Source organism: Eubalaena glacialis, chromosome 9, assembly GCF_028564815.1.
Source record: "Eubalaena glacialis isolate mEubGla1 chromosome 9, mEubGla1.1.hap2.+ XY, whole genome shotgun sequence".
NCBI classification, from domain to species: domain Eukaryota; kingdom Metazoa; phylum Chordata; class Mammalia; order Artiodactyla; family Balaenidae; genus Eubalaena; species Eubalaena glacialis.
In genome coordinates this window covers 13,410,076-13,426,710 of record NC_083724.1, presented here as the reverse complement: position 1 = coordinate 13,426,710, position 16,635 = coordinate 13,410,076, and the positions used below count along the sequence as shown (strand labels likewise).

General features: G+C 38.6%; 2 protein-coding genes across 2 annotated transcripts in view; both read left to right on the top strand.

The window, feature by feature from the left end:
• MRRF (mitochondrial ribosome recycling factor) overlaps nucleotides 1-16,635 on the top strand; it is a 56,772-nt gene that overhangs the window by 1,458 nt on the left and 38,679 nt on the right. Inside the window, exons 2-4 of the mRNA XM_061199975.1 lie at nucleotides 3,672-3,883; nucleotides 11,571-11,726; nucleotides 15,724-15,842. Of these exons, the coding sequence (XP_061055958.1) occupies nucleotides 3,700-3,883; nucleotides 11,571-11,726; nucleotides 15,724-15,842 (459 nt within the window). The 5' untranslated portion in view covers nucleotides 3,672-3,699. The remainder of the gene's footprint in view (nucleotides 1-3,671; nucleotides 3,884-11,570; nucleotides 11,727-15,723; nucleotides 15,843-16,635) is intronic.
• On the top strand, nucleotides 5,175-5,626 carry LOC133098238 (U6 snRNA-associated Sm-like protein LSm6). Its single transcript, XM_061200987.1, has one exon. It carries the CDS (start codon nucleotides 5,309-5,311, stop codon nucleotides 5,549-5,551), a length of 243 nt encoding a protein of 80 aa, XP_061056970.1. The 5' UTR covers nucleotides 5,175-5,308; the 3' UTR covers nucleotides 5,552-5,626.

The window sequence follows — 16,635 nt, the reverse complement described above, 5'->3', positions numbered from 1 at the left end:
ATGTGGGTGATTATCACAACCGTGGTTACTGTGAGAACGTGCCCTATTATCTCTAAGTGAAAAATCCGGCAAACCAAGAGATAATGGAAGCAGTGGGAAGTAGAGCCTAGGACCTACTGTCTGAGGCTTAGATTTCAGTTTTGGTGCCAGCATTGTGACCTGGAGGAAGGACTTAATCTTTACAGACTTTCGCTCATAGATTCTTCACATTTATTCAGTGTCTCCTGTGTTCAGGACTGTGGTAGGGGCTGGGGATGCAGCCATGAACAAGACAACCATAGATTAGTCCTTGTACTGCCTATAGTCTTATGGAGGGAATTAGACAATGATCAAATAACTACACAAATATTAACTGATATTGTTAAAGTAAGTGCTATGAAAAAGTACAGGGTGCTATGAAAGTGGGCTATAGGACGTTTGACCTGTTGGGCTAGAGGAGATAGCCAAGGAAGGCATCCTCTGACGAAGTGATGCTTAAGCTGAAATCTGAAAGGAAAGTATGCGGTAGTTCATTAAAGAGGTGAGGGAAGATCATTCCAAGCAGATTCAACAGTATTTTTGAAGGCCCTGGAGCAGGAAGAGTATTCAAGGAAATGAAATATCAATTTGCTTATTTGTAAAATGTGGGTGATTATCACAACCGTGGTTACTGTGAGAACCAGGTAACACGTGAAAGTATTTTATATACAACAAGGGCCTGCGTGTGTGCACACCCACATTTATAAAAGTCTACATATCATAAACTAATATACAGCTGGATTGGTAGGGGTTGCTGGGACAGTGGATATACCAGGACTTTGTGTTCCTCATCTATTTCTTTACAAAATTAAAGTGCACCTTCTATGAAAAAACAGGAAAATTCAAGTTTTGAGAACTTGCAACTTTGGATAAAGAATATGTGCTTCAAGTAGTTTTAAAAAATGTTTCAACAGTTGGAAAAACAATGCCAGTAATTATACTGCCTTATGTATACAACCTAGGACAGTGGTTAAGAGCACAGACTCTGGAACAAAAGTGCCTGAAATAAAATCTTGGGCAAATTATTTATCTTGTGCCTCTGTTTCTTTATCCGTAAGATGGTTATAATAATAAGTACTTATCTCCTAGGTTATCATGAAGCTCAAATGAGTTAATATATGCAATATATCACTTAGAATTGTTTCTGGCACATAGTTATCACTATATGATTATAAGCTATTGTTTCATTATTATTGTTATAATTACCTTTTTAAGGGCTCATTAATATCACCATGAGAAAGTTGCAGTGGAAACTGTAGCTCAGAGAGGCTGATGATCTCCCTAAGGTCACACAGCTAGTAAATGGGCAAACTGAGATTCCAGTTCAAGACCGCATCCAAAGGTCAGGTATTTCCTGCTGCATTTTTTTTTCTGAGTGTAGGTTAATTTTGTTGTATAATACTTGGGCTCCCATAATGGTTCCTTTCCTCGACCTTACTTCTCTGCTGAACTGAGTGTTAATATGCATGTTCTTAAGGTAAAGGGTCCAAGGGATTGCCTTTATTGACCTTCCACTTTGAAGTTTCCTGACTTCTGTGCAATTAAAATCTACGCCTTAAGCATTTCAGCAGTGTGGTTTATTTATAGAGTCGTCTTCCGGTTCACGTGTACCGGGTCTGCTTTTGGGTGCGTTTTCTGTCAAAGGTTGTTTATTTCTAAACCATTTTGATTTCCTGTTGCTTTGTGGATTGGTATTATGACCTGCAACAGGAACACCAGGAAACCTGTCTTAGTGAAACAGCCAGATTGAGACCCTGTAGATTAAAAAAAAACACACTATATTATACAGCCATATTTGGATATAAGTGTGGGCTAGGCATTGGCTATATTAGGCAAAAACCTAGATATAGAAACCTCACTTAGAGGCACATTTCTGTGAACAGTTTTGCTGCTACAGGGCAGAACTATTAGCTCCATGCCCTTGGTCAGTGACAGTCTCTTTGAGCCTCAGCTTCTACATCTATAAAAAGGAGATTATTATACTCTCTTTGTGGCATTTTTGAGAGGATTAAATGAATAATATGGGTAAAGCAGGCAGCCCAGGCCTGACCTCCATTAATAGTAGGTATTAATAATGTAAAAGGGGAAAATTTTTTTATTTTTTTATCTAGCTCTGTCTTTACTGACGTCCACACACTGATCCCTGACATCTAGCATCTCTTGCTATTAAAAGTTCATTGGGAGAAGTTATTTGCCTTTGTGCAACTCATTTGCTTTTCTTTAAAAAAATAGTGGTAATGATAGCCAGCTTTTATTAAACAGGTACTATATTCCCGGCACTCTACTAGGTTTTTAATATGCATTCACTATCTCATTTTGCTTTAAGAACAGGATTATTTTTCTCATTTTGCAAAGGGGGAACGTGATGCCCAGTAAGTGGAATGAATTGCCCAAAGTTGAAATTTATATCTAGATGTGACTGACTCTAGGCTTCCTTGTACTTTAGTAATGACATGTACGATTTCTTTGTTGTGTCTGACCCTGGCATGGAAGTCTCTGAAAGGAAAGGTGACAGCTGTCAATAGGTACCCTTTTGGGGAACTCCTGCTGTCTGCCAGAGACTGTGCCAAGTGTTTTACTTACATTAACCTATTTATTCTTCCCAAACCTAGGAAATAACTATAATTATCTCCATTTTACAGTTGAGGAAATCAAGGTGCGGAGAGGTTCAGGGGCATTTAGTCAGTGGTGGAGATGGGATTGGATTCCAAGTCTTCTGGCTGCAAAACCGATGCTCTTATTCAGTCTGTTATACTGCATCAAAATTTTAGGATGAGATTTGTTATTTTTTTAATGAGGTTTGGGGCTGTTTTTCAAAGACGGTAGCTTCCAAGTATTTGATGCTAATTGTGCTTAATTTTTAGCTGAGTAATAATAGCCAGATTCCTGGCAGAAGCTATTAATGCTACATTTGCCAGTAAGCTAGAACTGTGTTCTATCCCAGAGGTAGCTGTAGGCTCTAGCATCTTTTCCATGGTCAAAGCCCTCAGAAGTATAGTGTGTAACTTGTGTTAACACCAAGGAGGGTGGCATTTCCCAGAGCTTTAGTTCTATAACATGGAAGACCTCAAACCTCAGCCATGCTTCAGACTCACAGTAAAGTGCATTCTAATTGGTAATCGGTGCATAAGGAACCAAAGAAAATTTTAATTAAATGCTGTTGTGTGAATTTTCCAGTCATTTTATGCCTGTTGAAATGATTTTATTTAGTTTAAAGTCTTCTTCCAATGCTCTGCCCTTCCTCTTTATAGTATAACTGTATCAAGATTTTGTCCCTTTTCTCCTATAAGGGTTTAATTACCATCATTAAGGATTTAGTCTGCTGCGCATTTACTTAACTCTGTTCCCTGTGTGCTAAGGGGCATTTGCTGTAGTGGAAAGAGCATGGCGATTTGGAGTCCTACAGACTGTGAGCAAGTTACTTAAATCTCCATGAGCCTCAGTTTCTTCGTAGTATAAAATGGGGCTAATCATATTAAGTTGTACAGATGTTGGGAGGAGGATTAGGGATAATGTATTTAAGTTACCTAGCACATACTCAAAACTGATAGACTCTGCTGATAGGATTTGCTTGCTAACTGGTACAGATTATTTTCTGAAGTTGTAATAGGGTCTGTTTTACTTTGATCTCCTTTTTGTCTTGTTCTTTTTAGTGGGTGTTCACAAGAATTGTCTTCAGTCATGGCCTTGGGTTTAAGGTGCTTCCGCTTGGTCCACCCTGCCTTTTGCAACTCCCTTGCAGCCTTGACCAGACCTGTTTCAGAAGTTACGCTGAAGACAGTGAGTGGAAGTCAGAATGACCACGGGCAATACCTGGCCTATCCAGCTGTACCAATCCGTCATTTCGCTACCAAGAAAGCCAAAGGTAAAGGCATGACCTCCTCACCCCTGTCTTATATTTAGCCCTTGAATTATCATAGCTGGAAGGGATCTCAGAGATGTTCTGAATTTCTCCCCATGCCTCATGAGGAAATGGTATCTCAGGTGGTTCAGTTGATTAGCTTAAAAGGTCACAGTGACAGAGATGGTATTAGAACCTGTTTTCTCATTGCCATGCTGCCTCTTTTGTTATTACGGCTCAGAAAATGCCTAATTTCTTTTAGATTTAGAATTAGAGGTATAAGTGCCAAGCAAATCAGAATACTTGTGGCAGGGATCAACATGCCTTCTCCTTATAGGAAGATCTGCGTTGGAAATAATATTAAAAGCAGAAGGTTGTTGGGTGAGGAGATATTAGAGCCGTGGATTTAGATGGATGATCTTAATGGCTTGTGTCATCCAAGAATGAGACCTTGATACAACTCAGGTCTCAGCTTAAATGTCGCTTCCTCAGGGAAGCCTTCCCTGACCTCTTAGGCTGGGTCAGGTCCCTTGTTACATGCATTTGTGCACACTGTTACTTTACCTTTGATGTACTTAAGCACAGCACTCATTAATTAGTTAATTATTGTTTGGTATGTCTTCCATACTGGACCCTGTGAGGTCTATGATTTTCTTGTTTAGCAACTAATAGGGCCTGACACATAGTATGTATCAAAAAATTTTGTTGAAGGAATGAATGAGTGACAGAAAATTGTCAAGCAGACCTGCTGTTTGCAATGGTGGGTCAGGGAGTCCACTCCTAAGGATGGTGCTTGAAATACCCTACTGAATGTTTTTCCCACTGCTTTTCTTTTATGGTTTCATGCAGACCTTTTCCTTTTCTGTTAATAGGAAAATTAACAAGTTGCCAAAAGAGCTTTAATGCATAGAAGCCTTATATTCAGTTAATAACTTTTGATCTGTAGGTTGCATTATATTGTTTTAAATTCACATACATTTAATAATTTAATTTGATCCTTATAATTATCCATTGAAGGAATTGTAATTATCCAGTGAAGAAATTCTTCTAATTACCTAGTGAAGCACAGATCTCACCGTTTTGCAAATGAGGAAACTGAGGTCCATATGTAAGACATTTGCCCACGATCATACCAAGTTAGTGGCAGAACTGGAATCCAAGTCTCCTGATGTCCACAGCATTGCAGTCTTCTAGTGCACTAGATGTTAGCTGCAGCGTGTAAGCAGCATCTTTTCATATTTCATTGGCTATTCAGTTTTTGTCTTCTTTGATTGCCTCTTAAAAAGTTGGTTGTTTGAGTCGGGGTTCTGATCCCAGCTGCGAGATGAGGAACCTGGGGCCTGAGAGGTGAAATGATGAGTTATCCAAGGCACACAGCTAATTAAGTAGCAGAGCTGGGATTAGAACTCAGGGTTCCCGCATCCCAAATTTCTGATCAGGATTGTTAAAATGAGTCTGCGGAAGCAAACACCCAGTAACTTCCTGAAGCAAATCATCGGACGACCAGTTGTGGTAAAATTAAATTCTGGAGTGGATTACCGAGGGGTCCTGGCTTGCCTGGATGGCTATATGAATATAGCCTTGGAGCAGACAGAGGAGTATGTAAATGGACAGCTGAAGAATAAGTACGGGGATGCATTTATCCGAGGAAACAATGTGTTGTACATAAGTACACAGAAGAGGAGGATGTGAAGACCACGAGAGTACCATACTTTTCACACTCGGATATGTTTTTTATTAAGTTTTTTGGTTCTTCTGTCATATAATTTGTCCTATTTTGTCATAGTTGGTGATTTTTCACTGACACGTGAGTGAGATAAATGTATAAAATTGTGGATTTAATTGTAAAGAGTTCTTTCATGTTTAAGTTGCAGTCATTTTCTTTTACCTCTATGTCAGTGAGCAGAAAGCAAAAAGAATTTTCAAAAAAGAGAAGATCTTTTTCTCCCTACATGATTTGTAACTGAAGTCTCAAACAACACCATTTGATTTGCCTGCTTTACTTGTGGGACTGACTGAAATGATGGACGTGAGGACAATTAAAACATTTGTTTTAATTGGAAGAAAAAAAAAAAGTTGGTTGTTTGACATTTTCCTTTAGATTTATTGGATTCTTTCTATATTAGGAATGCTAATCCTTTGTTGATTGTATATGTTGCAAGTATCTACTTTGCCTTTTTTACTTTATGATGTCTTTCATTGAACATAAGTTTCAATGTAGTCATATTTTTCAGTTCTTTTATCATTTTTGCTTTTTCTGTCTTACTTAACAAACCCTCAGCTATCTGAAAGTCATAAAGCTATTCTTCTGTATTTTCTTCTAAATCTTTTAAAGGTTTTTACTTTCCACATTTGGGTTTTTAATCCATATGGAATTTATTTCTGAATATGATGTGAGGTAGGGAATCTAATTTTATTTATTTTTAAAATAGGTAATAAGTGTGTCAACCTCACTTATTGAGTAGCCCTTCTTTACTCCCAGATTTGTAATGCTTCCTCTGTCATATGTCAGGTTTCTTTATATGTATGATTTATATCTGAGTTCTTGGTGTGTTGAACTACTCATCTCTCCCTGCACTAAATTCCTTAATGCCTGAATCACAAGTCTTGAATCTAGTGGTACAAATCTTTCCCCTCAGAACACGCTAGCTTTTTCTTTTTCTTCTTCTTGGCCTTTTGCTCTTCTCTATGAAACTTATATTGTCAGGTTTTCTCCATAAAGGTCTTGCACAGTTCTTTAATCAGGTTTATTTCTAGGCTGTCATCATTTTTGTCACTTTTGTATATGTATATATATATATATTTTTTTTTTTAATAAATTTATTTTATTTTATGGCCGTGTTGGGTCTTCGTTTCTGTGCGAGGGCTTTCTCCAGTTGCGGCGAGTGGGGGCCACTCTTCATCGCGGTGCGCGGCCCTCTCACTGTCGCGGCCTCTCCCGTTGCGGAGCACAGGCTCCAGACGCGCAAGCTCAGTAGTTGTGGCTCACGGGCCTAGCCGCTCCGCGGCATGTGGGATCCTCCCAGACCAGGGCTCAAACCCGTGTCCCCTGCATTGGCAGGCAGATTCTTAACCACTGCACCACCAGGGAAACCCCTGTATATGTATATTTTTTAAAGTAAATTTTTGAGTGATGTACACAGAAAAGTGCGTACATAAATTGTAAGTGTATGGCTCAGTGAATTTTCACAAAGTGAACACAACCGTGTAACCATCACCCAGATTAAGATATAGAACGTCACTTGTACTCTGGAAGCTTCCCTCACGTCCTTTTCAGTTGTCACCCTTCAAAAGACAGCCCCCTCTCTTGACTTTACCACCACAGATTTGTTTTGCCCTTTTTGAACTCAAGATGTATTCTTTCATGCCTGGCTTCTTTTGATAGCAATCTACATGTGAGATTTGTCCATGTTGTTGCCTGTAGTAGTTGTTGGTACATTTTTATTTCTTTATAGTACCCCAGTGAATGCGTATACCACGATTTATATGTGTTTTCTGTAGTTGATGGATATTTGAATTGCTTCCAGTTGTGAGCTAAAATAAATAATGCTGCTATGAACATGCATTTTGGTGCCCATATGTATGCCTTTCTGTTGGGTGTATACCAAGAGGAGGATTGCTGAGCCTTTGGTTATGCATATATTCAGTTTCAGTTCAGTTTCAGTTCAGTTTCAGAACATACAATTCTCCAAAGTAGTCATGTCAGGTTACACTCCTTCCCAGAGTGTTTTAGCTTTCTATTTGCTAAATACCCACTGTATGCTTGTGAACACTTGGTATGGTCAGCCTTTTTAATTTTAGCAATCCTGATGGGTGAGCAGTTATATCTCATTATGGTTTTAATTTATATTTCGTTGATGAATAATGATGGTGAGCACCTTTTATTTGTTTATTGGTTATTTGGATATCCTCTTTCCAGTCTTTTGCCCATTTTAAAAAATTGACTTGTAAGAATTTTAATGTATTCTAAAGATAAGACTTCTGCATATATATATGTATTGCTGATAATAATCGCCTTTTCACAGTGTTTTTTTAGTGAACAGAAGTTCTTAATTTTAATGTAGACCAGTTTATCAATCTTTTTCGAGTAGTGCTCTTTTTTTCCTTTTTAAGAAATTTTCTCCTACCTTAAGGTCATAAATATATTCTGTATTATTTTATACAAGATTCATTGTTTTAAGTTTATATCTTTTTAAAAATTGTGTGTTCTATTTGGTTGCTGGTGAATAGGAATAGTTTTTTTTTTTTCCTTTTTTGGCCACGCCATGCAGCTTTCAGGGTCTCAGTTCCCTGACCAGGGATTGAACCCAGGCCACGGCAGTGAAAGCCCAGAATCCTAACCACTAGGCCACCAGGGAACTCCCCGATTTTCTTTTTGTTCTTGAGTTAGTTTTAGTAAATTATATGTTTATAGGAAGTTCTTGGCATAAAGTTGTCCGTAATAGTCTCTTAAGATTATTAAAATGTCTACTGTTTTGGTGACTGTGTCCCCTTTTTCTTTCTTAGTATTATTTATTTGTGTCTACTTCCCTTTTTAAAAATAATTAATTAATTAATTTATTTTTGGCTGACTTGGGTCTTCGTTGCTGCACGCGGGCTTTCTCTAGTTGCATCGAGTGGGGGCTACTCTTCCTTGCAGTGCGCGGGCTTCTCATTGCTGTGGCTTCACTTGTTGCGGAGCATAGGCTCTAGGTGTGCGGTCTTCAGTAGTTGTGGCCCGTGGGCTCAGTAGTTGTGGCTTGCGGGCTCTAGAGCGCAGGCTCAGTAGTTGTGGCGCATGGGTTTAGTTGCTCTGCAGCATGTGGGATCTTCCCAGACCAGGGATCGAACCCGTGTCCCCTGCGTTGGCAGGCGGATTCTTAACCACTGCGCCACTAGGGAAGTCCCTACGTCCTTTTTTTAATCAATTATTTTTGACAGAAGTTTGTCAATTTTATACACCTTTTTAGAAAAAGAGCTTTTAATTTTTTTGATCTCTCTTTTTAAAAACTTTATTGACTTCTGTTCTATATTGTTTACTTCCTCCCATGTTCTTGTTCTTTTTGTATCCTTTGAGCTGGACAGTTTATTAATTTTTGACTTTTGTTCTTTTCTTGTAAGCATTTAAGGCTGTAAATTTATAAATACAACTTTAGGTACTTCCTACAAGTTTTTGATGTGTAGTATTTTTATTATTGTCATTTTAAATATTTTAAAATTCCACTGTGTATTTTTCTTCAGTCCATAAGTAGTTTTGAAGCTCAGAATTGTTATATCTTTCTGGTGAATTTTTTCTGTTTTTATGAAGTGCTCCTCATTGTTTCTAATAATGCATTTTGTTGTAAAATCAATTTTGTCTTATATTAATATAACTACACCAGCCTTCTTTTGATTAATATTTGCTAGGGTTATAATTTTCTCATGCCCATACATTAAACTTTCTGTGATCTTATGTTTTTGTAAAATCTCTTGTATATATTATATATGACTAGATTTAAAAAAAATCTTACTGAGAATCTCTAACTTTTAACTGGTTCTTTGGTCTGTGTACTTGTATTTCTATTATTTTGTACTACCTCTTTATTGAGGTTTTCTTTGTTTCTTCTTTTCTCCTTTCTATTGGATTAATCAAGTTTCTTTATTCTTCTTTTTTCATCTCTGCTGATTTGGAAGGTATACATTCTATTTCTTATTGTTTTGGTGGTTACTTTTAATTTCTTTTTTATGTTTTTATAAAAATAAAGCACCTATGGAAAAGTGCAGCTATCATAAGAAAATAGCTTGATAATTTTCACTTATATAATTTTTACTTATGTAATCCGCACCCAAACCAAAAACCAGAGCATTCCCAGCATGTCAAAAGTGCCCTTTTGCTCCCTTTTAGTAACTTACCACCTTCTACCCTTTGCAGGTAACTATTATTCTAACTACTAATGATATAGTTTTATCTGTTATACTGTTTAGTATATGTTATTGTATCTGGATTTTGCACTGTACAGTCTGGATTCTTGTGTCTAGCCTCTTTGCTTAACATTATGTTTGTGAGATTCATTTAAATTCTTCTTTGTAGTTGTAGATCTTTTCTTCTTACGGTTGTATAGTATTTCATTCATAAAGAATAGTTATCCATTCTAATATTGATGGGCATAACTTAAAATTTTTAACATGCATACTTGGTTTAACACTAAAGTTGAAGATATTATTTCCATTGTTTCTAGCTTCTGTTGTTGCTCTTGGAAATTATTTCTAGCTTCTATTGTCGCTATTATTCTAAATTTTGATCCTTTATGGATAATTTGTCCTTTCTCTGGGTGTTTTCACAATCTCTTTATCCTTAGTTTTCTGCATTCACAAAATGTAGGTATGAATTTACTTTTATTATCCTGTTTGGAACTTGTGTTTCTGAATCTGAAGATTCACCTCTTTCATCAGTTCTGACAATCCTAAGCCATTAGCCTGTTAACTTAAGACCAGTGAGATTTCAAGCAAGATGGTGATACAAGCAAATAAATGTTCAAAAAAAAAATCACTCTGCTGCTAACTGGTTGGTTACTTTGGGCAAAACATTTAAATGGCTTGTGCCTCAAATTTCTCATCTGTAAAACGGGGACAATAATAATCTCTGTTCATCCTACGTCAGAGAGCTGCTTTGAATATCTAAAAGAAGAATGTACTTGAAATTGCATTGCAAATTGTAATATGGTATACAAATAGCTCAGGATCTAGCTCACTGTAGATGTTCAATAAAATTTGTTGTGAATGATCTCAATAAATGTTTGTTGAATACTTAATAAATAAACTAGTGTAGGATAATATTATTTAAATATTTTTATTCTTTTTCTCCTTCTCACACCCTCCTTAAAGAAATGCAGGACTATTTGTAATACTCACGGGAGTGATCTATGCATATACCCGTTATAGATGGATATGAAAAATCACTATGATGGTTTAGATATAAATTAGAATTTTATTCACTTCTCAGTATTGTTGCTTTCTAAAATATAAGCCATTGTCACTACTACTGGCGGTGTTTAATGTTGCTAAACTACTATTGTTTTTTCTGTCTGTACTAGGCATCAGATAGTTTGCATATCCTTGTCTTAGGATTCATTTTTAAATGAATTAATATATTTTATGTATCTCCAATTACATTTTATGAAGACAATTTAATGGAAAGTTCATGGGTTTAAAATTAGGCACATCTGGGACCAAACCTTGTCTTTACTATTTCATGACCTTGTGACATTACGCAAAGTCACTCTACCTTTCTCATCTTCTGTTTATTTTTCTGAAAAATAAGGAATTCATTCACTTATGGAGTGTCTGCCATGTGGATAGTGCTCTTTTAGGTATTTGAATTACTTAATTTGTATCCTTGCAGCAACCTGGCAGTATAGATATTATTCCTGTTTCATAGGAAAGGAACCTGATATCAGAGAAGTAGAGTAACTTGCTCAAGGTCATAAAGGTCGTATGCATTATAGCCCATATTTTCACCTGGGTGTCTCATTATAAAACGTGTGCCTTCACTAATATCTGAGAAAGTGCTTTGTGTGATGCTGGGTCCCAGGTTGACAGTAAGTGTAGGCTCTTTTTTAGGGCAGTGACAATGTTCTGTAATTTTCCAGCACTTGGCTTTTTTCCCTGCACGTAGTAGGTACTTCTTAACTCATTGTTTATTGTCTCTGTTTATGCTGCTGTTTTTTTAATTCATTGAATGTTGACTTTCTAGCCAAAGGGAAAGGACAGTCCCAAACCAGAATGAATCTTAACACTACCTTGGTTGAGGATATAATCAGCTTGGAAGAGGTGGATGAGGAAATGAAGTCGGTGATAGAAGCGCTCAAGGATAATTTCAATAAGACTGTCAATATAAGGACCTCACCAGGTTAGTGACTGAACCTGTGTTTTGGAGAGGGTCATAGTGGCAAAAACATTGCTTTGGCACAGCTGGATTTTAGTCCTAGCTTTGTCACTTACTAATTGGTGACCATGGGCAGTTACTTTACTTCTCTGGTTTTCAGTTTCCTTGTCTAATTCCTACCTTCTAGCTTTGGGATGGGTAAATAAATGAGGTAACATGTGCAATGGTTCTAGCACAGTGCCCAGCACATATTAACACTACATTTATCCATTTAGCAAATACTTGCCTACTATGAACTAGGCATTGTGCTGGTATACGGTGAACAAAATAGGTATGGTCTTTGCTCTCATGGAATAATACTCTCAAAAAATGGGAATTTTATTATTGCTGTACCCTATACACGTGTAGGTATTTAGTCTCATAGTAACTGACATCTTTGGTCTGATTTTTCCAATTTGTCCTATTTGGCCGTTCTTATCGCTTACTGGGAACCAACTGGCTGCAGACCTGCCCACCTGAGGCATTTCTGTACCCCTGAGCTTGACCAGGAAGATTCCGTTTGGGTTAATAACTTCCTGAAAGTGGCTTTCCTAAGTGGGAAATGTCAGAACTGTCTAGGAGAACTGTTTGCAGATGTGATGGAAGAAGTGAGTTGTCAGCTAATGGTGCAGGCAGGCAGGAAAAATCCAATTGCTGTTAAATTGGCCTTTTGGAAATTGTCATCATCCTAGAGTCAAGCCCGGGACCCCCTCGGAAAGTATCTGTGGGAGCTTGCACTGCTCCCACTCACATCTTGCTTGGGGTAGTTCACAAGGAAACTAGAAAGTATTTCATGAACTTGTTCTTAAGAAAACCAAGTGAAAAGTATACGGCTTCATTTATAAACACCAGCAGAAACATACAGAGTTCAGAGACGAGATCCAGTGTGAAACCAGAAGACCATTCCGTCATTTGTCAGCCCTGGACTGGGGCATTTCTGCCTTTGCTGACAGTAGAGCGTGCCATTCAATCTCTCCCAACTGTTTATTTTAAACTTGCTTATTATTTTAGGTATGAAGCTGATAAAGTGCTTTGTCTCCCCTGTGCTTTCTGGCCTGTTAACATTCTGCAGCCGAAACCAGAGAGCAGTTTGAGAGGAGCTCAGGGAGAAATGTGATACTTAAAATTAGCCAGCAAGCTCCACTCTTGTTGAACTTAAAAAGATGATGGGCCTGGAAAGAGGTTGGGAGTGTAATTTGTTAAATGTTAACCTCTGCGAAAATGAGGGGCAGGAATGAGGCTGAGGGAGATTCTCGCTGGGGACAGATTGAGGGAAAAGGATTTGATGCATTATGTCGATACGGATTTAGGGAGTGGGAACCACCACAATTGCGTACTGAAAAGCCCATGTTGGGACTTCAGTGGCAAAGGATCTTTTGGCAAATCAGGAAGGCTGAATTAAGATCCGTTTTCAGAAGGCCTCCCATTGGTATTTCCTCTTTGCTTCTTTCTCTTCAGGGTTATGTCTGTGCAATGTTCTGTGTAGAAATTTGGGCCATGAAGAGACTGGGTGAAACAGGCTGAAGACTGGCTAAAGACTTAGCCAGTCTTTTATTTTATTTTATTTTTTTGCCAGATTCTTCCATACCATCTTTCATTACTATCTGAACCAGCAGGCACTTTTCCTCTTACACGTCCATCTACCAGCAATTTCTGTCTCCAAGATAGTTGATTGCTTTTAGTGGTTGTCTAAAATACAGGTTTATTTCTTTGTTCATTCTTGTCCTCTCATTCATTCATCCATCCATACATACATTCATTTATTCATCAAAGCATTATTGAGCACTTATTCTGTGCTGATTAATAGGTGCTGTAGATACAGAGAGAAAAGACATTGTCCCCACCTTCCAAGAGCCTAGATCCTAATGTGAAGGGATAGACAAGTAAACCAACACGTGTAAAACCATATAGCAAAGCAGAGTGGTGAAGACCATGGCTTTGGAGTTGATCGGACCTGGGTTTGAATTCAGGCTCCATTATTAAGAGCTCTTGTGACCTTGGACAAGTTATACTCTGTGCCTCAGTTTCCACATCTGTAAAATGGTGGAGCTGTCTCATAGGGTTATTGTGATAATGAAAGCAAATAAATTACAGAAAGCATTTAGCACCATGTCTTGCCATGGGAAGGGTTCAGTAAATATTGGTTGCCATTATTGTAGAAGTGTGCATAGGATCCTCGGGAGTTCATAAAGGGTTTGTAATCTAGCCTAGGAGGTCAGACAGGATTTCTGAGATTAGATACAATCATAGCTGAGTGTTAAAGAGTGAGCAGGAGTTATCTGAGCAGAGAAGGGCATCCTCAGTAGAAGGATCCTGAGGCAAGAGAGAACAGGCTGTATTAGAGAAATTGTAAGTAGGTTAGTTTGGTTAAAATATAGGAGAAAGTTGAGAAGTAATAATAATAGTTAGCATTTATTGGGCACTTACATATGCCAGGACACAATTATAAATGCTTTCCATAAACTCTTTCATTTAACCCTCATAACAACTCTGTGAGAGAAGTATGATTTTAATGCCCCATTTAGAAATCAGGAAACAGACGCCCGAAAGGTTGAAGGGACCTTCCTAAGGTCACACAGTCAGGAAGTGGCACGGTTGGTATTTGAACCCAGGTCACTGGTTTTCAGAATCATGGACTTTTCCAGATTGAAGCCAGTGGTGTCAACAGCCTTCTATCTTGTGATGGTGAATTGAGTACTGTGCTTCAAATCAGATCTTTGGGCCATGGTATGGTACTGCATTATTCTAACAACAGTTTGCTGGGACAACTCCCAATTTGTTTAAAAAATTGACCTCCAGCCCCCGACTCTTTACTCTTTGTGTATCAGAATGAGCCATCTGTGAGTGGTTCTTAAAGTGAATGGTAAGGTTTCCTTTTAGTTTTAATTTGCATAGGAAATCAGGGAGTTTGAATAACACCCCTTTTCCATCTGTAACTATATACTTGCCTTCTTGACAAGAAAATTTTGCCCAGGGTTTTCCATAATTCAGATAGAGACAAAGATCAGATCCAGGATAACAGTGAAGTGGTAATAGTTGGTGGGGTTTTTTTTTTGTTTTATGTTTTTTGTTTGTTTTTCTTCCTAAAGGGAATCTTAGTGCCAAAATCAAGGTGGTATCAGAGAACAGTTCCAAACCTGGCTACATGTCAGAATCATGTGGTGATCTTTAAAAAAACTACAAGCTCCCCCAAAATCACAGGCTCCCAAGCCCCTGCAGAATCAAGCTCTCTGGAGGTAGGGCCCAGGAATCTATGTGAAAAAGCTAGCTCCCTGGGGATTCTGATGCACAACCAAATTTGAATTCCACTGATAAGGGAAAGAGCCTCGATTAGAATTGGAAGTAAGCACACCTGAGTTGGAGCTTGGCTCTTGCGCTTTTTCCTTTGGTTAGCTCTGTGATTTGGCCCATTTAACCTCCCCAAGTCTCTTTCTCTGGTGTCAAGTGGAGACAGTGATAGTGTTACAGACTAGTTGTGAAAACTAAAAGGCCTAATAAGTGGTAACTATTTTTATGTTTATTTTTTGGTGCCTATGGTATACTTGCTTGTTTATATTTAGTTATAATCCTCACTTTAATCCTGTAAAGTATTTTTTAATTGAGTTGGAAACCGAGGTACCGAGAACATGACTAACTTGCCTGAGGTTTCATGTTAGTAAATGGCAGTGTTGCTGGAGGGGTGACCAGCTCTTTCCAGTCTCAGCTCTCAAAGTCACGTGTCACAGGAAACCGCTCAGGGCCAGGCAGACCAGGACTGTTGGCTACCCTGGTGCTGGTAAGCAGTTGCAACCTAGTTTTGTCAACATTTCAAAGCCCTTTCCATCACATGACACCACTGCTCCTGTGGAAGCCCCTTGAACCATCTTGCCACATTAGTAAGGGATCCCTAAACATTAGCCGAATCTGAATTGATAGAGACTTAGATGTGGGGCTACCAAAGTCCTTCTGAATTTGAAGACCCTTTATTTCATTTTTCTTTTAGGATCCCTTGATCATATCACTGTGGTAACTGCTGATGGGAAACTTGCTCTAAACCAGATTGGCCAGATCTCCATGAAGTCGCCACAGCTGATTTTGGTGAATATGGCCAGCTTCCCAGAGGTAAGGTGGCCTTGCTAAAGGGGTCCCTCTCCATGGTCTCTTTTGGAATGCAGGAGGCTGAGTCGAGTCAAGAGAAAGTGTTCCCTCTAGTTTGGGATGAAACAAGAGAGAAGGCATAATAATGGGAACTTAAGGATAAGAAAAGCTCTCTTCCAGTTTGTAAATTCCTTTTCTGTTTAACTCAAACACTATAGAGGCCAGGCAAGTAATTTGAAAACTGACACGGGCCCCATCTAAGACAAACAGTCGTGGCAGCGCAGTGAAAGGAAGGGCTGGGGTAAACTGTGGCTGCTGTGCCCTGTCTGAAGGGAGCAGCCTTTGCCCAGCTCCTGCTGATGCAGAAATGCAGGCCTGGGAATTAGATATTACCAGGTGTTAAGATGTTTGTTTACAGAAGAAGCCAGTAACCCAAATTTTTATGTAAGACCTTTGTTAAATGTTGATAACTAATTCCCTTTTTTGTGTGTTTTGTTTTAAGACTATGACAAAACCTAATGGGCCACGTTTGGTCTGTGGGCCACCAGTCTGTGACTTTTGCATTAGTATTTGGAGCATACCTTCCAGGAATTCACATTCCTTTCAAACTGGACTGAGCATTGCAGAATATTGCACAGAGCACAGTGCTTCCAAGGCTGGAAGGTGGGTTGCATTAGATCATTGCAACCCGGAGGCTATGATTTTAAGTCTGGTTGAGGAAGGTAAACGGGTTTTTCCTTATTGGTCCAGTAAGAACTGACCTGGATCGGGAATCACTGAGGACCTGCAATCTGGTCCCACCTGTCCTGCCAGCTGG